This window comes from Geotrypetes seraphini, chromosome 1, assembly GCF_902459505.1.
Source record: "Geotrypetes seraphini chromosome 1, aGeoSer1.1, whole genome shotgun sequence".
In the NCBI taxonomy this organism is placed as follows: Eukaryota; Metazoa; Chordata; class Amphibia; order Gymnophiona; family Dermophiidae; genus Geotrypetes; species Geotrypetes seraphini.
The window spans coordinates 120,416,460-120,437,617 of record NC_047084.1 but is presented as its reverse complement, the minus strand read 5'-3'; the positions used below and the strand labels follow the sequence as shown (position 1 = coordinate 120,437,617).

The 21,158-nt window shown below is 42.1% G+C and overlaps 1 protein-coding gene across 1 annotated transcript in view; it reads right to left on the bottom strand.

Annotated features, from left to right (window-relative positions):
* LOC117357011 overlaps positions 1 to 13,569 on the bottom strand; it is a 30,934-nt gene extending 17,365 nt beyond the window's left edge. The window contains exons 1-2 of the mRNA XM_033937110.1: positions 9,180 to 13,569; positions 2,592 to 2,808 (exon numbers count right to left, since the gene is read on the bottom strand). Of these exons, the coding sequence (XP_033793001.1) occupies positions 2,592 to 2,808; positions 9,180 to 13,561 (4,599 nt within the window). The 5' untranslated portion in view covers positions 13,562 to 13,569. The remainder of the gene's footprint in view (positions 1 to 2,591; positions 2,809 to 9,179) is intronic.
* Between the last annotated feature and the right edge of the window lie 7,589 nt (positions 13,570 to 21,158).

The following is a 21,158-nucleotide window of genomic DNA, read 5'->3' as shown; positions in this document are numbered from 1 at the left end:
GTTATCTGGCTCTGTATTTTAAACACTTTGTAATTTATTGTGTAAACCGCCAAGAACTGATGGTGTGGCGGTATACAAAAATAAACTATTATTATTATTATTATTAGCTGTAATGAGCAATAATGAGCTCATAATTGGTAAAAATTAAAATTAATTGGGTGGTAGGTGCCTAACTCAGGTAGGTGCCTAGCCCAAGGTACCTACCAAAAAGTAGGAAACTCCGCACCATCAAACACTACTTCGACTTCCTCTCCTTCAGACTGCTGGTCCAATCCCTAATCTTAAGCACCCTGGATTACTGTAATATTATATATTTGGGCTCCTACAAGAAAACCATCAAACGTCTAAGACTCATTCAAAACACCGCCGTCCGCCTAATCTATGGCCTCAAAAAATCAGCCCTTACTACAGAAAACTTCACTGGTTGCCACTAGAAGCGAGAATCATCTTCAAATTCGCCTGCCTCTGCTTCAAAACTCTAACTGGCTTGTCACCGATTTATTTCTCTCACCACTTTGCGTTCCCAGGCACCACTCGCACACGCAATGCCTATCTGTTTACCTACCCATCCCCAAAGGGATGCACCTACAAAAGGGGGGGCATTTGGAGAAACTGAAGGGAGATAGGTTCAAAACAAATGCAAGGAAGTTTTTTTTCACACAAAGGGTCGTGGACCCTTGGAATGCGCTACCAGAGGAAGTGATCAGGCAGAGTACGGTACAAGGATTCAAACAGGGATTGGACGGATTCCTGAGGGATAAAGGGATCGAGGGATACTGAGAGAGGTGCTGGGATGTAACACACGTATAGAAAGTTAACCAGGTAATAAGTATAGAAACCCAACCAGGTCGTGTATGTGCAAGACCGGAGGGTTAGGACTTCGATGGGAAGATAGGACTCAATGGGAAACCAAGGTGGCAAGGGGGCCCCTTCTGGTGATTCAGACAGGTCGTGACCTGTTCGGGCCGCCGCGGGAGCGGACTGCTGGGCGGGATGGACCTATGGTCTGACCCGGCGGAGGCACTGCTTATGTTCTTATTCCTTAACAGAGCTCTCTCATTCCAAGCAGATTGCCTGACCACCCTCATCTCATCTGCCCCATCTTACTCTTACTTCAGGAAATCCCTCAAATCTTACCTCTATGATAAATTTCTCGAACCCTTCCCCCCAAATAACCAAACCCTACCACCTCTATCTTACTCTTTAAGTCTCTCAAACAGTATTTTCACTGTATAAATATCGCTGCTGTAGATGTATAGACTCCTGCACTGTAATTCTGCTTTGGCTTCCGCTGTATTAATACCTATGCTAAACTATGTACAATCCCCTGCATTTTAACTTGCTCTCAACTGCATAATACATTCCCTTACATTGTATCATCGCTGTATATGTACAGTCTCTTACACTGTAAACCGCTCTGAACTGTTTGTGGTATTGTGGTATACAAAAATAAAGTTATTATTATTATTATTACTGTTGATTCAATCATGTCCGACCCTTGGATACTCTGTAGGCCAGTCCTCGCTATGCTTCCCTGTTTTCCATCTATCTTTATTGGTGACCCTAGCTGTCCATGGGATTCGTAGAAGTCTTCTCCAGCACCACAGGTCAAAGGCGTCAGTTTAAAGACTTTAAAATTGTCTTGCCTTGAACTAAAGATTTTTCTGTTTCATGTGGAGGTTTTTTGCCCATGATAGAAACTAGTCCTGTTTAGTGTTTGCAATTCAGTTATCAAGCTGTGCATACTGGGACCTTTGAGGTTTTTCCCTCCAATTTATGAATGAGTGTGTTTTAACTTCCACCAGTTTATGTTTTAGTTGTTTATCTACATTTTTTGGTGGTGTTTCTCCTACGTATTTTTGGTATTAAACTGTGTACTAGACATTTGAATTTTTGTTCACATTTTATTATAGCTTTTGTTGCTACTTCCTGTAAGTATTCTGCTGAATATGCATTTCCTGAGGTATCAATTGCTTCCGTTCTTCTGTTATTGTACAAGCATATACAACAGGATCATTGTGGACATTATTCCACCTATTAAGACTTACCAAAAATTTAAACATTTATGAATATACCGCCTCATGCTACATAATAAAAAACTAATTCTTATTTCATGTTGAATAACTTTTTGACTATAATGTTTCTTAAATAGAAAACTATCTTTAGATAGATTTTTCCTCAAAAAAGCATTTTATTAAAAAAAATCAAATTTTTAATTTTTTTTATCATTGATTTAAAGTTGATTATGAGTAAGGCTTCTTCTCAAAGAAGAGGAGGCAGTGTATCCAAATAAGTTAGTTTTGCACATAGCATGACTGTAATGAACTCTCCCTAAGCCAGGGTTTGTGGAGTAGCAGTGTCTGGAGTGTGGTGTATAGATATTGATTACATGTCTTCCTAACAGAGATGCACACAAAGTTTACCTTGCTCCTGTGGGGAAAGAGTCTCCTCCAACAAATATCAAGCAGAAGCAACCTACTTCCTAGAAAGCAGAGAGGAGGTGATACATCAGCAGTTCGAAGAGTGAAGCTTGTGATCCTTTAAATAACTATGAATAGTAAATGTTCTGTAGCAACTGGAAAAAATGTTACCTCCTTGTTAACCAGGTTTTTCAGGTCCTGTGCCTTGCTCTGTATATCAGCCTCATTGTTGGATCCAATAGCTGCTGCCAGATTGCTGTAGAGGGAGGCTGGATCTTTTGAATTTATTGAGACGAGGGTCCCATCTGACTGTACCAAGCTGAAGTTGCCACTGTAGGCACTTTGCTCCCCTTTGAGGCGGGCTTCCACTTTGTCAATGAGAGATTCACTAAAAGATTACAAAGAAGCCTCAGCTTTAGTTGGCAATTCTGAACGAGCGAAAAAGAAGACATTGCCACTGTAGAACTAGAGAGACAGAAAGAAAGTGGAACACCATAAATTCCAAAGAGAAAGCAACAGAGTGAAAATACCCATAAAACAGAGAGAGAAAGAGAACAAATATAATCTGGTATTTCATCGTATTAAAGCAGCAAAACAGATGTACAGTGAGAGATTGGAGAAACTGGGCCTCTTCTCCCTTGAAAAGAGGAGACTGAGAGGGGACATGATCAAAACATTCAAAATACTGACTTAGCAGATAAACACAGATTGTTCACACTCTCCAAGGTAGGGAGAATGAGAGGGCACTCTCTAAAGTTGAAAGGAGATAGATTCTGTACAAATGTAAGGAAGTTCTTCTTCACCCAGAGAGTGGTGGAGAGCTGGAACGCTCTTCCGGAGTCTGTTGTAGGGGAAAACACCTTCCAGGGTTTCAAGACTAAGCTGGACAAGTTCCCGCTAAACTGGGACGTATGCAGGTGAGGCTGGACTCATTTAGAGCACTGGTCTTTGACCTGGGGGCCGCCACGTGAGCAGACTGCTGGGTAGGATGGACCACTGGTCTGACCCAGCAGCGGCAATTCTTATGTTCTTATATTCTTATGTGTAACACATGTACATCATCTTTGGCCATAACCCCCCCTCCCCCCCCCAAACAACCCTACTCTTCTTGTCCTGAACAACTGAGCGGCAGGAGGCTGTTTTAGGGCTTCCCTTGCCAGCGCTGCACATGTGACAGTTGCTTTTTCCAATGACTGATTGGATGAAATTATAACATAAGAACATAAGAAATGCCTCTGCTGGGTCAGACCCGAGGTCCATCGTGCCCAGCAGTCCGCTCACGCGGCGGCCCAACAGGTCCAGGACCTGTGCAGTAATCTTCTATCTATACCCCTCTATCCCCATTTCCAGTAGGAATTTGTCCAATCCTTTCTTGAACCCCAGTACCGTACTCTGCCTTATAACGTCCTCTGGAAGCGCATTCCAGGTGTCCACCACACGTTGGGTAAAGAAGAACTTCCTAGCATTTGTTTTGAATCTGTCCCCTTTCAACTTTTCCGAATGCCCTCTTGTTCTCTTATTTTTCGAAAGTTCGAAGAATCTGTCCCTCTCTACTCTCTCTATGCCCTTCATGATCTTGTAAGTCTCTATCATATCCCCTCTAAGTCTCCTCTTCTCCAGGGAAAAGAGACCCAGCTTCTCCAATCTCTCAGAATATGACAGGTTTTCCATACCTATTATCAGACGTGTTGCTCTCCTTTGAACCCTCTCGACTAACGCCATATCCTTCTTAAGATACGGCGACCAATATTGGACGCAGTACTCCAAATGCGGGCGCACCATCGCCCGATACAACGGCAGGCTAACTTCTTTCGTTCTGGCTGTAATACCCTTTTTGATTATACCAAGCATTCTATTCGCTCTCTTAGCGGCCGCTGCACACTGTGCCGACGGCTTCATTGTCATGTCCACCATTACCCCCAAGTCCCTTTCCTGGGTACTCTTATTCAATAACATCCCTCCCATTGTATAGTTGTACCTCGAGTTTCTGCTCCCCACATGTAATACTTTACATTTTTCAATGTTGAACTTCATCTGCCATTTCGCCACCCATTCTTCTAATTTGTTCAAGTCCCTTTGCAACTTTTCGCAGTCCTCTGTAGTCCGAGCTCCATTAAATAGTTTGGTGTCGTCCGCAAATTTTATTATCTCGCACTTCGTTCCTGTTTCTAGATCATTTATGAAGATATTAAATAGCAGCGGCCCGAGCACCGAGCCCTGCGGGACACCACTCGTGACCCTTCTCCAGTCGGAGTAGTGACCCTTCACTCCTACCCTTTGTTTTCTACCCTCCAACCAGTTTCTGATCCATCTATGTACGTCTCCTTCCACCCCATGGTTCTTCAGTTTCCGGAGTAGACGTTCATGGGGCACCTTGTCAAAGGCTTTTTGGAAATCTAGATATATGATGTCTATGGGGTCTCCTTTGTCCATCCGTTTGTTGATCCCTTCGAAGAAGTGCAATTAGTTCGTTAGGCACGATCTTCCCTTGCAGAAACCATGCTGGCTGGTTATCAGAAGTTCATGTTTTTCAAAATGTTGATCGATGTTTTCTTTTATCAGGCCTCCAAGAAAATCATTTGCATGCAAAATTGTTTCAGCATCAATTTCCATTTTCAAATCGGACCATTTCCCAGCACCACTGCGACCCACAGGATTTTAATGGCAAATTTAGAACATCCAGCCCCTTCTTACTCCCCAAGTTCATCACTCTGCACTTCTTTGCATTGAATTTTAATTGCAAAATATCAAACAATTCTTCAAAGATTCTTTTTCATGTTTTCCACTTCCCAAGCAAGATATCTATATAACCAGTTACATTTATTTGCATAAAACAGTCCCTATATATTTACTTGACTTGGAAACAGATTAAAGGCTAAAAGTCCCAACTAGGATCCCAGTTTCAGCAATCTGGAATGCCTTCTTCAGGGGATAGGGTTGCCAGATTTTCCATGTTTTATTGTTGAGCTGTTTCCTAGTCAAGCTGAAGTGTAATGGAATTTGCTGAGCTCCTTTTGGGTCTATACCAGGGCATAACACAAAAAGAAATACATCGTCTTCAACTCTTACAAAACACAAAAGTCAATCTAATCTATGCAGTGGCGTACCAAGGGGGGGGGCGGGAGGGGCGGTCCGCCCCGGGTACCAAGCCCTGAGGGGGTGCTCCCGGTCCGGTCCAGTTCCCCCCCCTGCGCCGGGTGTCGCGTCTGGAAACAGCCTGCAGCAAGATCGCGATGCCAGAGATCTTTGCCTGCTTCGACTGTTTCCTCCGCCACGGTCCTGCCCCTCCTCTGATGTCAGAGGAGGGGCGGGACCGCGGCGGAGGAAACAGCCGAAGCAGGCAAAGATCTCTGGCATCGCGCGATCTTGTTGCAGGCTGTTTCCCCAGGGCAGTAGCGTACCAAGGGGGGCGAGGGGGAGGTCCATCCCGGGTGCCGCCTTAGGGGGGGGGTGCACAGCTGGCCCGGTCCCTATCGCGCTTCTACCCTCCCAGCGAAAGCAGCATCGGCGCCATTATCGAAAAAGGTAATGGCGCCAGGCCTTGGAGCACCAAGGCAGACCGCTTCTCCCCCCTCCCAGCCGAAACCCCGCTGACCATCCTATCTCTCCTCCCCCAAGTGAACCTTTCCGACCCTCCCAGCGAAAGCAGCAAACCTCCCTCCAGTAGCGTCGGCTTTATCCTCACTCTGCCGCATCACTGATGACGTCATCAGTAACGCGGCAGAGGGAGGAGAAAGCCGCGAAGGAGGTTTGCTGCTCTCGCTGGGAAGGTCGGAAAGGTTCACGGGGGGGGGGGAGATAGGAGGGTCAGCGGGGGTTCGGCTGGGAGGGGGGAGAAGCGGACTGCCTCGGTGCTCCATTACCTTCTTCGGGCAGCAGCAGCGTTTACAATTCGCTGCTGTTGCCGGCTTCAGGCCTTGTTCTCTGCCTGGTCCTGCCTACTTCCAGTTTTCATGAAGACAGGACCCGACAGAGAGGAAGGCCTGAAGCGGGCAACAGCAGTGAATTGTGAATGCTGCTGCTGCCCGATGAAGTTCAGGACATCAGGACATCGGGGAAGGAGCAGGAAGAAATCGGCTGCTGGCTTGGGGGTGAGGGTAGGGAAAGAATCGTGGAAGTGGAGAAATCGGCACGATGGCTTTGTGCGGGCTAGGGGGAGAGAGAAAGAAAGGAAAAAATAAAGAGGGGGGGCCAGGGGGAGAGAGAAAGAAAGGCAGAAAGAAAGAGGGGGACCAAGGGGAGAGAAAGAAAGGAAGAAATAAGGAGGGGGTCAAGGGGGAGAGAAAGAAAGGCAGAAAGAAAGAGGAGGGCCAGGGGGAGAGAGAAAGAAAGGCAGAAAGAAAGAGGGGGACCAAGGGGAGAGAAAGAAAGGCAGAAATAAAGAGGGGGGCCAGGAGGAGAGAGAAAGAAAGGCAGAAATAAAGAGGGGAGCCAGGGGGAGAGAGAAAGAAGAAGGACCAGAAGAAGGACCAGAGACTCATGAAATCACCAGACAAAAAAGTAGGAAAAATGATTTTATTTTCAACTTAGTGATCAAAATGTGTCCGTTTTGAAAATTTATATCTGCTGTCTATATTTTGCACTATGGCCCCCTTTTACTAAACCACAATAGAGTTTTTTAGCGCAGGGAGCCTATGAGCGTCGAGAGCAGCGTGGGGCATTCAGCGCAGCTCCCTACGCTAAAAACCGCTATCGCAGTTTAGTAAAAAGGGAGGGGGAATATTTGTCTATTTTTGTATAGTTGTTACTGAGGTGACATTGCATAAAGTCATCTGCCTTGACCTCTTTGAAAACCCGCGGAATATAAATGATAATTAACATTTTCTCTGCGTACAGCGTGCTTTGTGTTTTTAAAATTTTATTGTTGGTAGATCATTTTGACTTGGCCACAAAGGTAAGGGGGAGGGAGGGAGGGGAACTGCTGAAAGACATCTAGTAATCCTTGCAGGCTTGACTGCAGGGAATTATTTTTGTAAAATCATGTTTTGTTATGTGACTGGCATTATCTAGACTTTAATTTCTATGAATGAATAGAATGTTTTTATGTGCGTGCGCTGAAGGAAAGTGGAGAGAGAGTGGGCTGAGGATGCTGAAGGGAAATGGGGAAGAGAGTGGGGAGAAGACGCTGATTTATAAATTGACAATTGTACAGAATATTGTTTCTTTTTATACTTTAATATAAACAATTCAAGGCTTGTGTGGATGGAATCAGGTGGTTTGCGGGGATGGGGACCGAGCTTACGGGGATTAGTCCAATAAAATGGTATTTTTTTATTTCTCATTATTTGTTTTATTTTTATTTGTTAATTTATAAAGTGGTGATTGTTATGTATCAGGTTTTTCAAATTTACATCTACTGTCTTTATATTTTGCACTGTATTAGAGGATATGTGTTACTGTTTTTTGTGGTGTTGCATTGTATCCAGGGTCTGGTTTCTTGGCGGATCAGTTTAACTTTTGTCTACATATTTCTATTTTTAGTTTGTGATTATTCCATTTTGGGCGAGGGTGTATCTCTGTTCTGTGTGTTCTGAAAAAGACATAGTTTTCAGTTGGCATTGACTACAGGACCAATTGACTGTGCGGGATCTGGCTTGTTTAGTTTTACAATGTATGTGTTGGTGTTCTAGTGCTCACTGCAATGTTTAAGATGCAGCCTTTTCCTAGGTACACTCTTGTGGTGCGATATGTAGATTGGTACTAAAAATCATATTTTTCATATAGATGGGGGGGGTGTCAAAAAATGATGGGCCCCGGGTGCCACATACCCTAGGTACGCCACTGCTATAGAGCAAAGAAATTTGATCATGTCAACCCCCCCCCCCTCCGTAATGCTCATTGGCTATCCATCACACACCTCTTAACCTACAAAATACTTCTTCTAACCTATAAAACCAAAGAGTTTAACATGCCAGCTTCCATTGACAAACTTTTGATCCCCTATATTCCCTCCTGGACGCTTCAATCCAACACTCAAAATTTGCTAACAATTCCATCTATACAGGAAATATTCTATGATACAACCCATAAAACCATCTTTTCAGTCACTGCTCCCTCTCTATGGAACTCACTTCCATTTGACATTGAAATCGAACCCTCCCTAGATAAATTCAAGTCCAAACTCAAAACCTTCCTCTTCGAAGATGCATATAACACCTGAAACAAATCTCCTCAAGCAGAGCTCATGAAACATCCCACGTGGATGTCGACAAAATGCTTCTTTAGAAGTGAACCCATACCTATTGTACTCTCCCTTCCGCCCCTCCTTCCCTCTGTTCCAGTATGTCCTTTTGATACGTATCCCCCATTATTTGGTGAGTTTTATTTCTTTTAATTTATCTCTCCAGTGTAAACTGTTTAGGTCATATTTGATAAACGGTATATCAAATGATGAATAAACTTGGTCTTCCCTTCCTGCTTGCTTTCTCTGGAGGAGTGTGTGGCGTAGCGGTTGAAGCTACAGCCTCAGCACCCTGGGGTTGTGGGTTCAAACCCCGTGCTGCTCCTTGTGACCCTGGGCAAGTCACTTAATCCTCCATAGCCCCAGGTACGTTAGATAGATTGTGAGGGGAAAATGCTTGAGTACCTGATTGTAAAACCGCTTAGATAACCTTGATAGGCGGTATATCAAATCCGAATAAAACTTGAAACCTCTTGGTGAGCTGAAACATGATGTGACCTTACATTCCTATTTCTTCTCCCCTTCCCCCCCCCTCCACCCTTCTCTCTCTCTTTAGTTGAGCTGTCTCTTGGTCTTACCTTCCTGTTTTCTCCCTCACTTTGGTGAGCTGCAGGGTGATGTTTCCTGCCGAGCTGTCGCTTCCAGGATACGTCTCAGTGGCGAGTTTATTCCCCTTTTCATCCACCATGAGGATCCGGATTCCCTTCCCCTGCAGCTGGTTGCTCTTGGTAAGAATATTCAGATCCAGTTCTGTGGCCGGACGGTTCTCATCCTGCAGCTTCTTCACATAGTCATCAAAGTCCTTCTGCTCAGACTCTGATAGTTTTTGGGTTTCTTCTCCGGGCTTTATCTTTTTCATTTCTTGTCTGTGTGTTTGATCAGCAAAGAATTGCTCCGTTTTTTGGCTTCCCACAATCTTGCTTACTTTATCCGAGACATGTTCCCCCAGCACCCTGTTGGCTGTTTTACCAACCTGTGCTGTCAAACGAACTGCAAGCAGCTCTGTGAATTCCTTGCACAACTCATCAATAATCGCTTGGAGCAGTTCTTTGTGTACTTTCACTACTTCTTCGTGCTCACACCGTTCATCTTCCTGGTAGTCAGTAGCATTTGGGAATGTATCAATTTGTGTAGTCATGAAAGGTACCACTCTGTTGTCAATGATATCTTTAGTAGGGATGGCATTTAAAATCTGCATTAAGTCACCAATATTAGTGATAAGGTTTTGAGCAAACTCGGCCCGTTGCAGTATAAATCCTTTGACCTTTGCTTCTTTCATCACTTCTATTGCTGCTTCTGATAAGGGTTTCAGCTGAGACATGAGCGAACTGAACGTTTCAAAGTCATTTGTGACTTCGGCAACAGCTGATCTGCACACTCTTTCAACCATGTCCTTCATGTTTTTTTTGTTAGCAGACACAATTGCAAATCCTCCCTGCTTCATTTTCGCCAAGACATTGTTGGGCACTGAATGGATGATGATAAACTTTGTTACGTACTTATTCATTGTGACATTTGCTTTGATTGCCCCTGCTATGACTTCACATAGTGTCTTTGCAAACAGAGACTTGAATATGGCTTGTAGCCCTTCATCCACTGCAAACTCTAAGGCTGTTATTGCTACCAGTTTGGCCGTTTCTTGACCAGAAAACCTAGCAGCTTGTCTGAAGTTTGTCTTCACAGTGGTGCTTCCTGCGAGTGCCTTCATTGATTGGGACAGAGACTCTCTGGTAGTTGAAGAAATGGCTGATTGTACAGTTTGTTTTACTGATGTGCATATGACCCGCCCCTTTTGAATGGCATCTTCTGCCAGAGATGCAAAGGTTTTGGCTCCTGTCAGTAGACTCCTTGTTGACTGGTATACAGTCTTACTGAGGTTTGAAATTGTACTAAAGCCTGCAGTCATTAAGGACAACCCAAAGCTGATCGATTTACCAATGGCCCATTCTGCCCAACTAAAGGATCCTGTCATCATACAAACTGCCCCAGTTACCAAATCAGTAACACCCTCCATTATCAATCCCATTCCAAACTGAGTGGCTGTCCCAAAGGAGAGAGCACATACTAAGACCCCAGTTAGAATCTGCAGTGCCCCAAGGATAGCACAGATTAGAGCATCAATGCAGAACTGAGGCTTCTTCTCCACCTCAAAGACAAAAGACAGGCCCATCTCATACAATGTGTTGAGTTCCTCTGTGATTATGTAGTCATGGCGATCAGACAGCGAGAAAACGGCTGTGTCTTTAGTGATTGCATCTTCTTCTGCCTCCTGAAGTTCTTCTAGCTTTTCTACAGATTTGTCGATGTAATCAAGCCAGGACTTGAACAAGCTCATTCGAATTTGCATTTGCTTTGCCAAGTTTGGTTCATCTTTGCAGTGAGGCTCAAACTGTGCAGTGCTGGAGATCTGACATGCTACAGTTGTGTTTGTCTGCTCAGAAATTAAGACATCAATTGATTTCTTGGTGTCCTTCAAATACGCAATTGCTTTCTCTATGTATCCATTTTTTCTCAGGTTAACCGTAATGTATGCACGGTTGTAGAGTGAGACGGCACGATACACTTGATCAACTTCCCCTGATTTTTCCCAGTAGGTTAATGCTCCATAATCGTTGTCTTTCTCTACAGTGTGTAGATACATACGATCCATAGCCAATTTAACAATGTCATAGAAATTATTGGAGTTTCCTTTCAGGAGTTCATTCTTCTTTTCCCTGAGTACTATCTCTAGTTCATTCTTTAGTTGATCTAAATTTGCATAGTCATTAAAGTTTTTCTCTTGGAGTGCGAGCCATAGGGCCCAGGACTCCTTTAATGCATTCAGTGCTGTTCGATAATCCATCTTTTCCTTGTAACAACCAAAATTGGTGGCTAGAAGATTCTTGTCTGTACAGATGAAAATATCTATCTTTTCAACTGTTGAGTAATTTCTTTCAAAGTCATTCAGAAATAGGCAAAACATATTAAATAATTTCTCCCGCATTTCTACTTCTTTCAATTCTTTATCTTCCATGTCAGCTATGCAACTCCTTTCATAATCTGCCCTTAACTTTCTCATAATCTCTACAGGTTGACCTTGGTAGTTTGGCGCTAGGTCTTCTTGGTTTAATACCATCTGAACCATCCCTGGGTTTCCCTTTCGAGCTGTACGTCCAAATATTTGCTTTTCAGTCCTCCTGTTTTTAGGGAAGTGGGTAAGAATCACACAAAGACCACCACTCTCATTCACTTCTTTGGTCACTTTAAAGTCTGTGCCTCTTCCACCAAGGTTAGTTGCAATTATAACATCTCCACTGTTAAATATTTTATCTTCCACATTGTGTTTATCACTTCTTGTGTACATTGTAATTTTGTCTGAACTAGAGACAGCCTCATATTCTAATAATCTCTTATGAAGTTCATCAGCTGTTCTGACATCCTCACATACTACTAACACAGCTTGACCTTTGACCCAGTGCTTTTCCTTGGTTCTGTCTTTGACACATTCACAAATTGCTCTGATCCAGTCATCCCTTTCTCCTTCCACTTGAATAGGTGGTAACTCAACTCTTTTTGTGAAGCGATGTGTTGGGATTGGAAGACAAGAGGTTTTGAAATATTTTCTAAGGAAATCAATTTCTGCCTCATCTCCTAATGTTCCAGAGACGCCAAATAAGCCATTGTATCGCTGCAAGAAATGGAAATTAGACATATAATTAGTTACATTCGTTAAAGGAGATATTGCCAACTGATGCTTCATTTCCAGAAACTGTTGGAGGCCATCTCCCCAGCATTTATTCTTCTCGAGTATGCCTGTAGCTCTGAAATCAACTGGAATAATTCCATAATATTCTTGGATTTTGGAAACATTATCATCCCTTTGATTAGTAGCTGACTCTATCATGTACTCTCGATCATTCATCATTAAAATGGCTTTCAAAGAATTTTCTGCAAAGTCTCTTAGTTTGTAGTTTGCATATTCCTCCAGATATCCTGGTAACAGAAGAAAATGTTCATTCGTTTCCTCTTCTTTTTCTGGGGGTATATAATCATTGGAGAATTTAAGCTGTAATTTTATTTGATCAACTGTTGCTGTTATCAAGTCTTCTTCACTCATCATTATACAGGCCAGGCCATGTTCCAGAAGGAGCATCCGGATCTTGTTATCGTGTGAGGTTGTGGAGTTTGTATCACATCTAACAGCTCTACCATTCTCTACCTTATAACATTCAAGTTGTACAGTATCTTCCAAAACTGCTTGGAATACAGCTAAAAGATCTCGTTGTTCAGAGGGTTCCAGTTTATCCATGAGTTCCTTAATTTCAGAATCTTGTGACTCCATTTGTTTTGGTTGATCCACTTTAGATGCAAGCTTTTGGATATCCTCCTCAGTGAAAAACCCAAGCTCTAGACCAGGCATCAGAATGTCCTGTGGGTTGAAATGTTCAGATGTCTCAGGTCCCATCACAGCTGTCACTGCAGCTTTATGAAAATATTGGGCTCCTGTTATCCAGACACGCTCCCCAGTCTGAGCATCTTCTATTTGTCGGCATGAGCACACCTTTGCCCAGATAGCAGCTAACACTGGTTCTAAGTGTCTCATCCCAGTGGCTGCATGTGAGAGGTATGTAACTTGGACACCACTGTCTAAGGCCATGTAGTCAACCTCGTCAACAATGGCCATATCAAACAATCTGTTTCCTCGCGTTGTCGTCTTCTCAAACTCCTGCCTGAGGGTATCAGCAGCTAAGTTACTGATTGTGCTATATATAATATTAGCCTTATATGCCTGTTTTATGGCCTTTTCTCTTTGTAGTGAATTAGTGCATTCCTCTAATCCTGGTGGAGGTATTACACTACAAGACACACCAAACATCTTATACAGTTTCTCCCAGTCTTCTTTGTCACGACGAGCAAGTACTGGATTACTTGTTATAATATCGACTTTCTTTCCTTGGATAGCATGGATAAGGGCGAGCATAGCCACAATAGTAGATTTTCCCTCACCTGTTGGAATCTCTAGGAGGCAGCCATTGCTTTCTTCTGTTTTCGAAATAAGAAGAGTCATTAAAGCTGCCAGTTGAGTATGTCTTGGGAAATAGCCTTCTAGTTTCTCCCCAGCTTCTGTTACAATGGTGGTAACATCCTGAACAGCAATTGATAGGCCAATAAGAACCTTAACTAATTTTTCCTGATCTGGATTTGTAAAGTCCAGTGATTTAACAAAATCTATACCTTCATTCCTCAGATCATCAGTAAGGTCTATCTGCCTAATATTTGACCAGTACTCAGGAAGTCGTAATGCCATTTTTTGAATGACAGTTTCAAGCACAGACATGATTGCTACTGGATATTTATTTGCTCTCATCTCATTCACAATCATATATGGAGTCTTGTCCTTTTCTTTTTTAATATATGTCTGAAGAAAATCCAGGGGATCATCTACAGTAATAAGATGTCTGGCTATTATATCATGTAGCTGGTATGTCAAAACTTTCTGAAGAATGCCATCCACATTTTCCTGTGAAATGTCAGCTTCAAGGGCCTGAAGACTAAAGGTGACAGCCTGCGTCAGGTTCCATATTCCGTTGAATAGTATCTGACAGAGGAACTCCTGGCTCATGCTGGAAAGCTCGGAGAAGACGGCTCTTGAGAGCTTCCATGCTAACGTCTTGTTTGTTCTGTATAGAACATCCAGGATCAGGATGATGCAACTGGATTTATCATCAAGTGTCTTCATATATGACAACGTTTTCTTGATGTCCAGTCCTTCCTGTCTTACTGTGACTTGGATCACAGCCTGGAGGAAAGTGAAGGTTTCAGTCAGGGAGAGTCTGTAGTAAAACAAAGCTTTATCTAGACTCCTGAGACTCCAAATGGGCAAATTCTTTTTCATGAAATACTGTATAATAAGATGACATTGAAGACTTTTCATACGTTCTCTAATATTCTTGGATGTTACACTTGCATCTTCCTGGATCTGATTGGCATTCAGCAATTGTTCAAATTTTGCTTCAACTTCTTTAATCTTAAATAGAAAAACAAACAAAAACAAGTACTGAGACACATAATCAATATGCATGGATATACATAACATAGGATAGGAGAATGTTACATAACGTAAAAGGATCGTAGCGTGGAATGTTGCTACTCTTTGGGATTCCGGAATCTTGCTTACTTTTTCAGATTCTGGAATGTTGCTACACTTTGGGTTTCTGCCAGGTTCTTGTGATCTGCTTTGACTACCGTTGGAAACAGGAGACTGGGCTAGATGGACCCAGTATAGCTGTTCTTATGTTCTCAATTCTAGAAATTAGGAGTTGCAATTATGTGTCCTTTGCATGAGTACACGTGCTAGCATCTTTGTGCGTAGGTCTATACCTACTTGCAAAATTGTCAGGAGGACTCCTAAATGCTATTTTGTAAAAGAGCAGGGCATTTGCATAGGTGGGGCTCTCTGTGTTATGTCTCTGCTACATTAACATAAAACCATAAGAGCTGCCATACTGGGACAGACCACAGGTCCATCAAGCTCAGTATCTTGTTTTCAACAGTGGCCATCCCAGGTCACAAGTACCTGGTAAGATCCCAAAGAGCAAAACATATTTTATGCTGCTTATCCTAGGAATAAGCAGTGGATTTTCCCCCCACCATCCTAATAATTATTTTTTAAAACCCCGCTAAGCTAACTGATTTCACCACATTCTCCATCAACAAATTCCAGAGTTTAATTACATGTTCAGTGAAGAAATATTTTCTCTGGTTTGTTTTAAATCTACTACTTACCGTAGTAGCTTTATTGTGTTTATTTATTTATTTGGTTTACTTTATATCCTGTCCTATACAAGATTGATATACATAATACATAGACAATAAGGTTAAAATTTATATGTGTACAGGATAGATTGATCTTCTTAGGTTGACATACACAGAGAGCCATGTTTAGCATACTGTTTGGTCATCTTACGTTAACAAATGGTTTTATCATCTTAAGCTCACATACACAGAGTGGAAATACAGAGCATGTGATTTTCTAATATTCTTATGGGATGCAATTGAAAATCTGTCAGCTAAATAAAGTGGGGCTTGGCCATAGATGACTTTGTAGCATATACATCTCAGTTTAAAGATAATGCATGTTTCCACGGGGAGCCATAATCATATTTTTCTAGACCATAAATCAATCGTAGTGCACTCTTCTGGATCATTTTTGCTTAGTCATGGTTAAATAAGCAATTTTTCTTTTAGAGGAGACCTACATGATCATATGCAGCATCTTTGGATCCAATACAGAATCCCAACATTCAACAAATCCATATATCCCCAGAGACAGTACCTCCTCTTCCATGTCCACACCGGCAGTGTCCTCTTGCAGAAAAAACTGCAGCACCTCTGAGTCTGGGTGATGTTTCTCCACCCCAGTCTGCCGAAACTTCAGCTGCTCTGAGGTTTTGGAAAGCAGTTCCTCCAGAGCTTTGTCCTCTTTTTTCATTTGGTCTTGAATAGCTCGCTCTCTTTCCAACTCCTCTTCTCGTCTCTTGGCTTCTTCCATCTGTTTTCTGGCCTTTTCGGCCTCTAGGAATTTCAGTTCATCTCTTTCTCTTTTTGCCTTTTCTTCAAGTTTTCCTGTAAAAGAAATGTACAATGAGCCATAAAGTTTTGCTACTACTTCTTGATTGTCCAGTGGGTCACCTCTAAACCAGTAGGATTTTAGTGATAAATCTCTTCCCTCAGTAAGTTCTATGTCCTGGCACACTTACATTCAGCCGACTGAACACATTGAGCTAAGTTTTGAAGCAGATTAGCATTTCAAAATGGTAAAAAAAAGGTGCATCTGAGGAAAGCGTCTAAATGACAATTTTCGAAAGACAGAATTTGGACATTTTACACTCCAGATCTTAAGAACATAAGACTTGCCATACTGGGACAGACAGAAGGTCCATCATGCCCAGTATCCAACATTGGCCAACCCAGGTCCCAAATACCTGGCAGAAACTCAAAGAGTAGCAATATTCCAAAGCTCCAGGCTCCTCTTCTGATAAAAGCCCATTGGCTTCCCATCCAACCGTGTCACTTATAAAACACTATTACTGACTTTTAAGACAAGAAACACTGGTTAGCTGGAATTTATTAATAAACTTTTGATACCATATAGTTCGTTGTGTCTTCTTCGTTCCTCAGATCAAAATCTATTAGCAATTCCATCCTTGAACCATATTAACACCAGAAGAAACACTATCTTTTCGGTAGTTGCCCCTTCCCTCTGGAACTCAGCGCCAAATGCATTAAGAGAGATAACTAACCTCGAGAAATTTAAGGGCTCCTTTTATCAAGGTGCGCTAGCGGGGTTAGCGCGTCGGACATTTCATCATGCGCTAACCCCCGCGGCAAACCCAAAAACTAACGCCTCGTCAATGGAGGTGTTGGTGACTAGCGTGGCAGGCGGTTTAACCCCTACCGCACCTTGATAAAAGGAGCCCTAAGTCTTTTCTTAAAACATTCCTTTTTAAAGATGCTTTTCAAATTTAAGGGCTTCTTTTACAAAGGCACGGTAGCGGTTTAACGTGCGTAATACCATGCACTAAACCGCCGGACGTGCTAGCTGCTACTGCCTTCTTTTTAGGAGGCGGTAGTTTTTCAGCTAGCGCGGGGGTAGCGCGTGATTAAAAGTCACGTGCGTTAAAGCTGCTACCGCGGCTTCGTAAAAGGAGCCCTAAGTGTCCTCTTAAGGATTTTTACATTTTTTTTCTTCTTCTATCAGTCCACTTGTATTGGACTCACTTGTTTTTAACTCCATCCTCTTGTTTTTCCCTTTATACCTTACTTTTTTTTAATTACTGTAGTTCTTCCCATTCATTCCTGTTTGTCCAGTAATGTTTTTTGTCCTTTGTGAAGTTATATTGGACATTTTATTTGGTTTTACCCTAATTTTTATTGTACAACCACTTTGAAACAAATGATAAGGTGGTATATCAAATCTATATTAAACCTGAAACTTGATTTGATGTCATAATGCCTAATTCCACCAATGCCTAAGAGCCAACCTCAGCAGTGATGTCACAGTGGCTTGATTATCCTATACTTGCCTCACATAAGAACATAAGAGTTGCTGTACTGGGACAGCCCAAAGGTCCATTAAGCCCAGGATCCTGTTTCCAATATTGGCCAACCCAGATCCAAAGTACGTGGCAGAAACTCAAAGAGTAGCAACATTCCAGAGCTGAGATTGTGATGTCATAATGCCTCATTCCACTAATGCCTAAGAGCCAACCTCAGCAGTGATGACACAATGGCTTGATTGTCCTATACTTGGCTCACTTAAGAACATGAGTTGCTGTATCTATCTTTTTTCTAAATATTTGACTTTAATTAATCATCTTATTTCATGTAACATGTTTACTTTTATAACTTTTTGTAAACCGCGTTGAACTTCTGGTTACGCGGTTAATAAGCACAATGTTATGTTATGTTATGTGTCCATCAAGCCCAGTATCCTGTTTCCAACAGTGACCAACCCAGGGCTCAAGTACCTAGCTAAATCCCAAGTAGCAAGGGGTGTATTGGAGGTATATTATATGTCGGACCAGGGCAGACCCAAAAATAGGACATCTTTGAGCAATAGTGGAACAGGAAGAAACATGCAAAGCAAAAAGAAGGACGTTTTTAGCTAGACCTGTTTCAAATACATTCAGCGAGCAGCTGACCACTGGAGGGTTGAAGACATGACCCCAGTGACTCTTTCCCATTCCCCTAAGAAGTGAAAGTGAAAGAGTGCACCAGGGTGTATGACGGCTTCAGGTATTATGATTCTCTCTCCCCTCTTTAAGAAATAAAAAGCCTAAAGCAGGGCTGTCCAAGTCCGGTCCTCGAGATCTACTGGCAGGCCAGGTTTTCTGGATATCCACAATGTACATGCATAAGAGAGATCTGCATACCAAGAAGACAGTGCAAGCAAATCTCTCTCATGCATATTCATTGTGGATATCCAGAAAACCTGGCTTGCCATTAGATCTCGAGGACCGGACTTGGACAGCGTTCGGGAGTGAGGTTTCGCTCAGCCCTGCAGGACCAGTACCTCCCCAGCAGCTCAGAAGGGACAGGAAGTTGCTTCCTTTGCTAAGCTGGAGGGCTTACCGACGTCCCAGGACTCTCAGGCAGATATTTCAACTATGGAGAAGGCAGAGTTGGCTCCAGCAGTTGGAGGACAGATTCCAGCGGTTGTTCACTTTGGAGTCTATCTGGATGGCTTTAGACTCCCTTTACAAATTGTGTGCAGGTACTCTACCACTGATTAATGCATAGGAAAAAAGAATTGACTCTCTCCAGGAGGGAATAAAGTCTCAGTGGGAAAAAGTGGACCACTTGGACCAACGGGTTCAAGGGTTACAAAAGACTCAAACTACCTTGATACAAGATAGACTATTGCTAGTAAGGAAAGATAAAAATATGGAAATTATACTAAAATGTTGAATTTGAGAATATTTAACTTTCCTAAAGTTCTAGCAATGTCTCCTAGAGATTTATTTTATAAATTTCTTAAGGAATCGTTCAAATTATCAGAGACTGGTTTTCCACCTTTACATAGAATATATTACCTTCCAGTATCTAAGAAGGCTTCTCAACCTGAGATTTCAACAAGACAAAGAGGCACTTCTTAGGCTGTTTTTTAGGCTTAAAGAAATTACCTTTATGGACTCTAAGATCTCCATGTTCCCAGATGTCTCAAAGTTAACTCAGACCAGAAGGAAAGGGTTCATACAATTGAGACAATCCTTACTCTCTCTGGGGGCTAAATTTCAGCTTTAGGATCAACATTCATACATTTTCTTTGACCCGTCTCAGTTACGATTTTTCCTAGAGGGGAAAGGAGTAATTCCTTCCAGTGCTTCCATTGTGACGTAGGTCCTTTAATAATGCAGAAGATGTAACACTACACTAATGATTTTTTTGTGTTTCCTTGTTAAATATCAGATCCCATGATAGATTGTGAATTGCTTCTCCCATATTACCACAGACCACAAAACATCAACCACAGACTACAAAACTTTCAAAAAAGAAACAAAAACCTTACTCTTCAAAAAAACACATAAAACCAATATAACTTTACCAACAAAGTTCCAAACTCCACCGGCATTACCAATCTACTCCTTAGCAAATTAGAAAATGTTCCTATAAAATTTTATATATTAAGATCATAACGATTCTTATGTAATCCGCCTTGAACTGCAAGGTAAAGGCGGAATAGAAGTCACTAATGTAATGTAATGTAATATTGTGGGCTTTATTGAGAGACTGGTAATGTTATATTGAGCATTATTTATTTTTGTTTTAATCTCTGTTTAATTGATGTGTAAAGTCTCTCTTTTTCCTTATATATATACTGGTTTATGTATATGTATAAAAGAATAAATAAAGGGAAAAAAAAGATAATCAGACAGATGTGTAGCTACCACAACTGTCCAGGGCTTACAATAACATATAAATGAATTAGGATGGGATTTGTACTTGGGTTCCATTGTTTAAACTCCACTTCACTGACCACTAGGCTGCCCCTCTGCTCTTCAGGGATGTCTTTGTGGCCATTTTTCTACAAATGGTGCCAGACAGACTTTTTCGTGCCTGATGTTTTGGCATTCATATTTTGGAAAATGGCTGTTCATTGTGAATGTTTTCAGCAAAAGGATGTCCTTCTCATGTATTTTTGAACAGGAAATCCCATTTTCCCTGTTTGAAAATGGCTGTTTGAGGGATGATATTTTTGATATTATGAGTAGGACGTCCCAACCCTGACTTGGATATTCTTTCGAAAATGCCCCTCCACATATCAGGGCCATCTTATAGCATCTTACAGAAGCTCTGTTATGTTTATTAGCTTTATCCAGTTTTCTTTTCCTTCATCTTCTACTCTGAGACTACCTTCTTTAAAAAAAAACAACACTTTTTAATTTTGCAGCAGTTTTATTTTGGAATTCAATACCACTTGAACTAAGACTAGAACTAAACTATTTGAGATTTCATCCACCTTAACTGGGATGGAACCAGGCTCCTGGAAGTAAAATTTAAACAGGAGATAGAGCAGCTTTTAAACTAAACTAGTGAGGGAGGAGGTGGGAAGCTGACAGTCACCCAGGAGTACATGGTTCGGAGTGGACTATCTTTGAAGCATACTATTGAAGCAGGACATTTAGGGAATCATAGTAAGAACATAAGTACATAAGCATTGCCTCTGCCGGGTCAGACCAGGGGTCCATCATGCTCAGCAGTCCACTCCCGCAGCGGCCCTCCAGGTCCATAAATATTGTGTATTCTCTATTCATTTAGTGTCCTGTATAGTTACCCTCTATCTGTATCCTTCAATCCCCTTCACCTTCAGGAAGTCATTCAATCCCTTTTTGAAACCCCAAATTGTACTGTCCTATCACCTCTTCTTGGAGCGCATTCCAGGTGTCCACACCCTCTGAGTGAAGAAGAACTTCCTAGCATTCGTTTTGAAACTGTCTCCTTTCAATTTTTCTGAATGCCCTCTTGTTTTTGTTGTCCCCACTAGTCTGAAGAATCTGTCCCTCTCTACCTTCGCT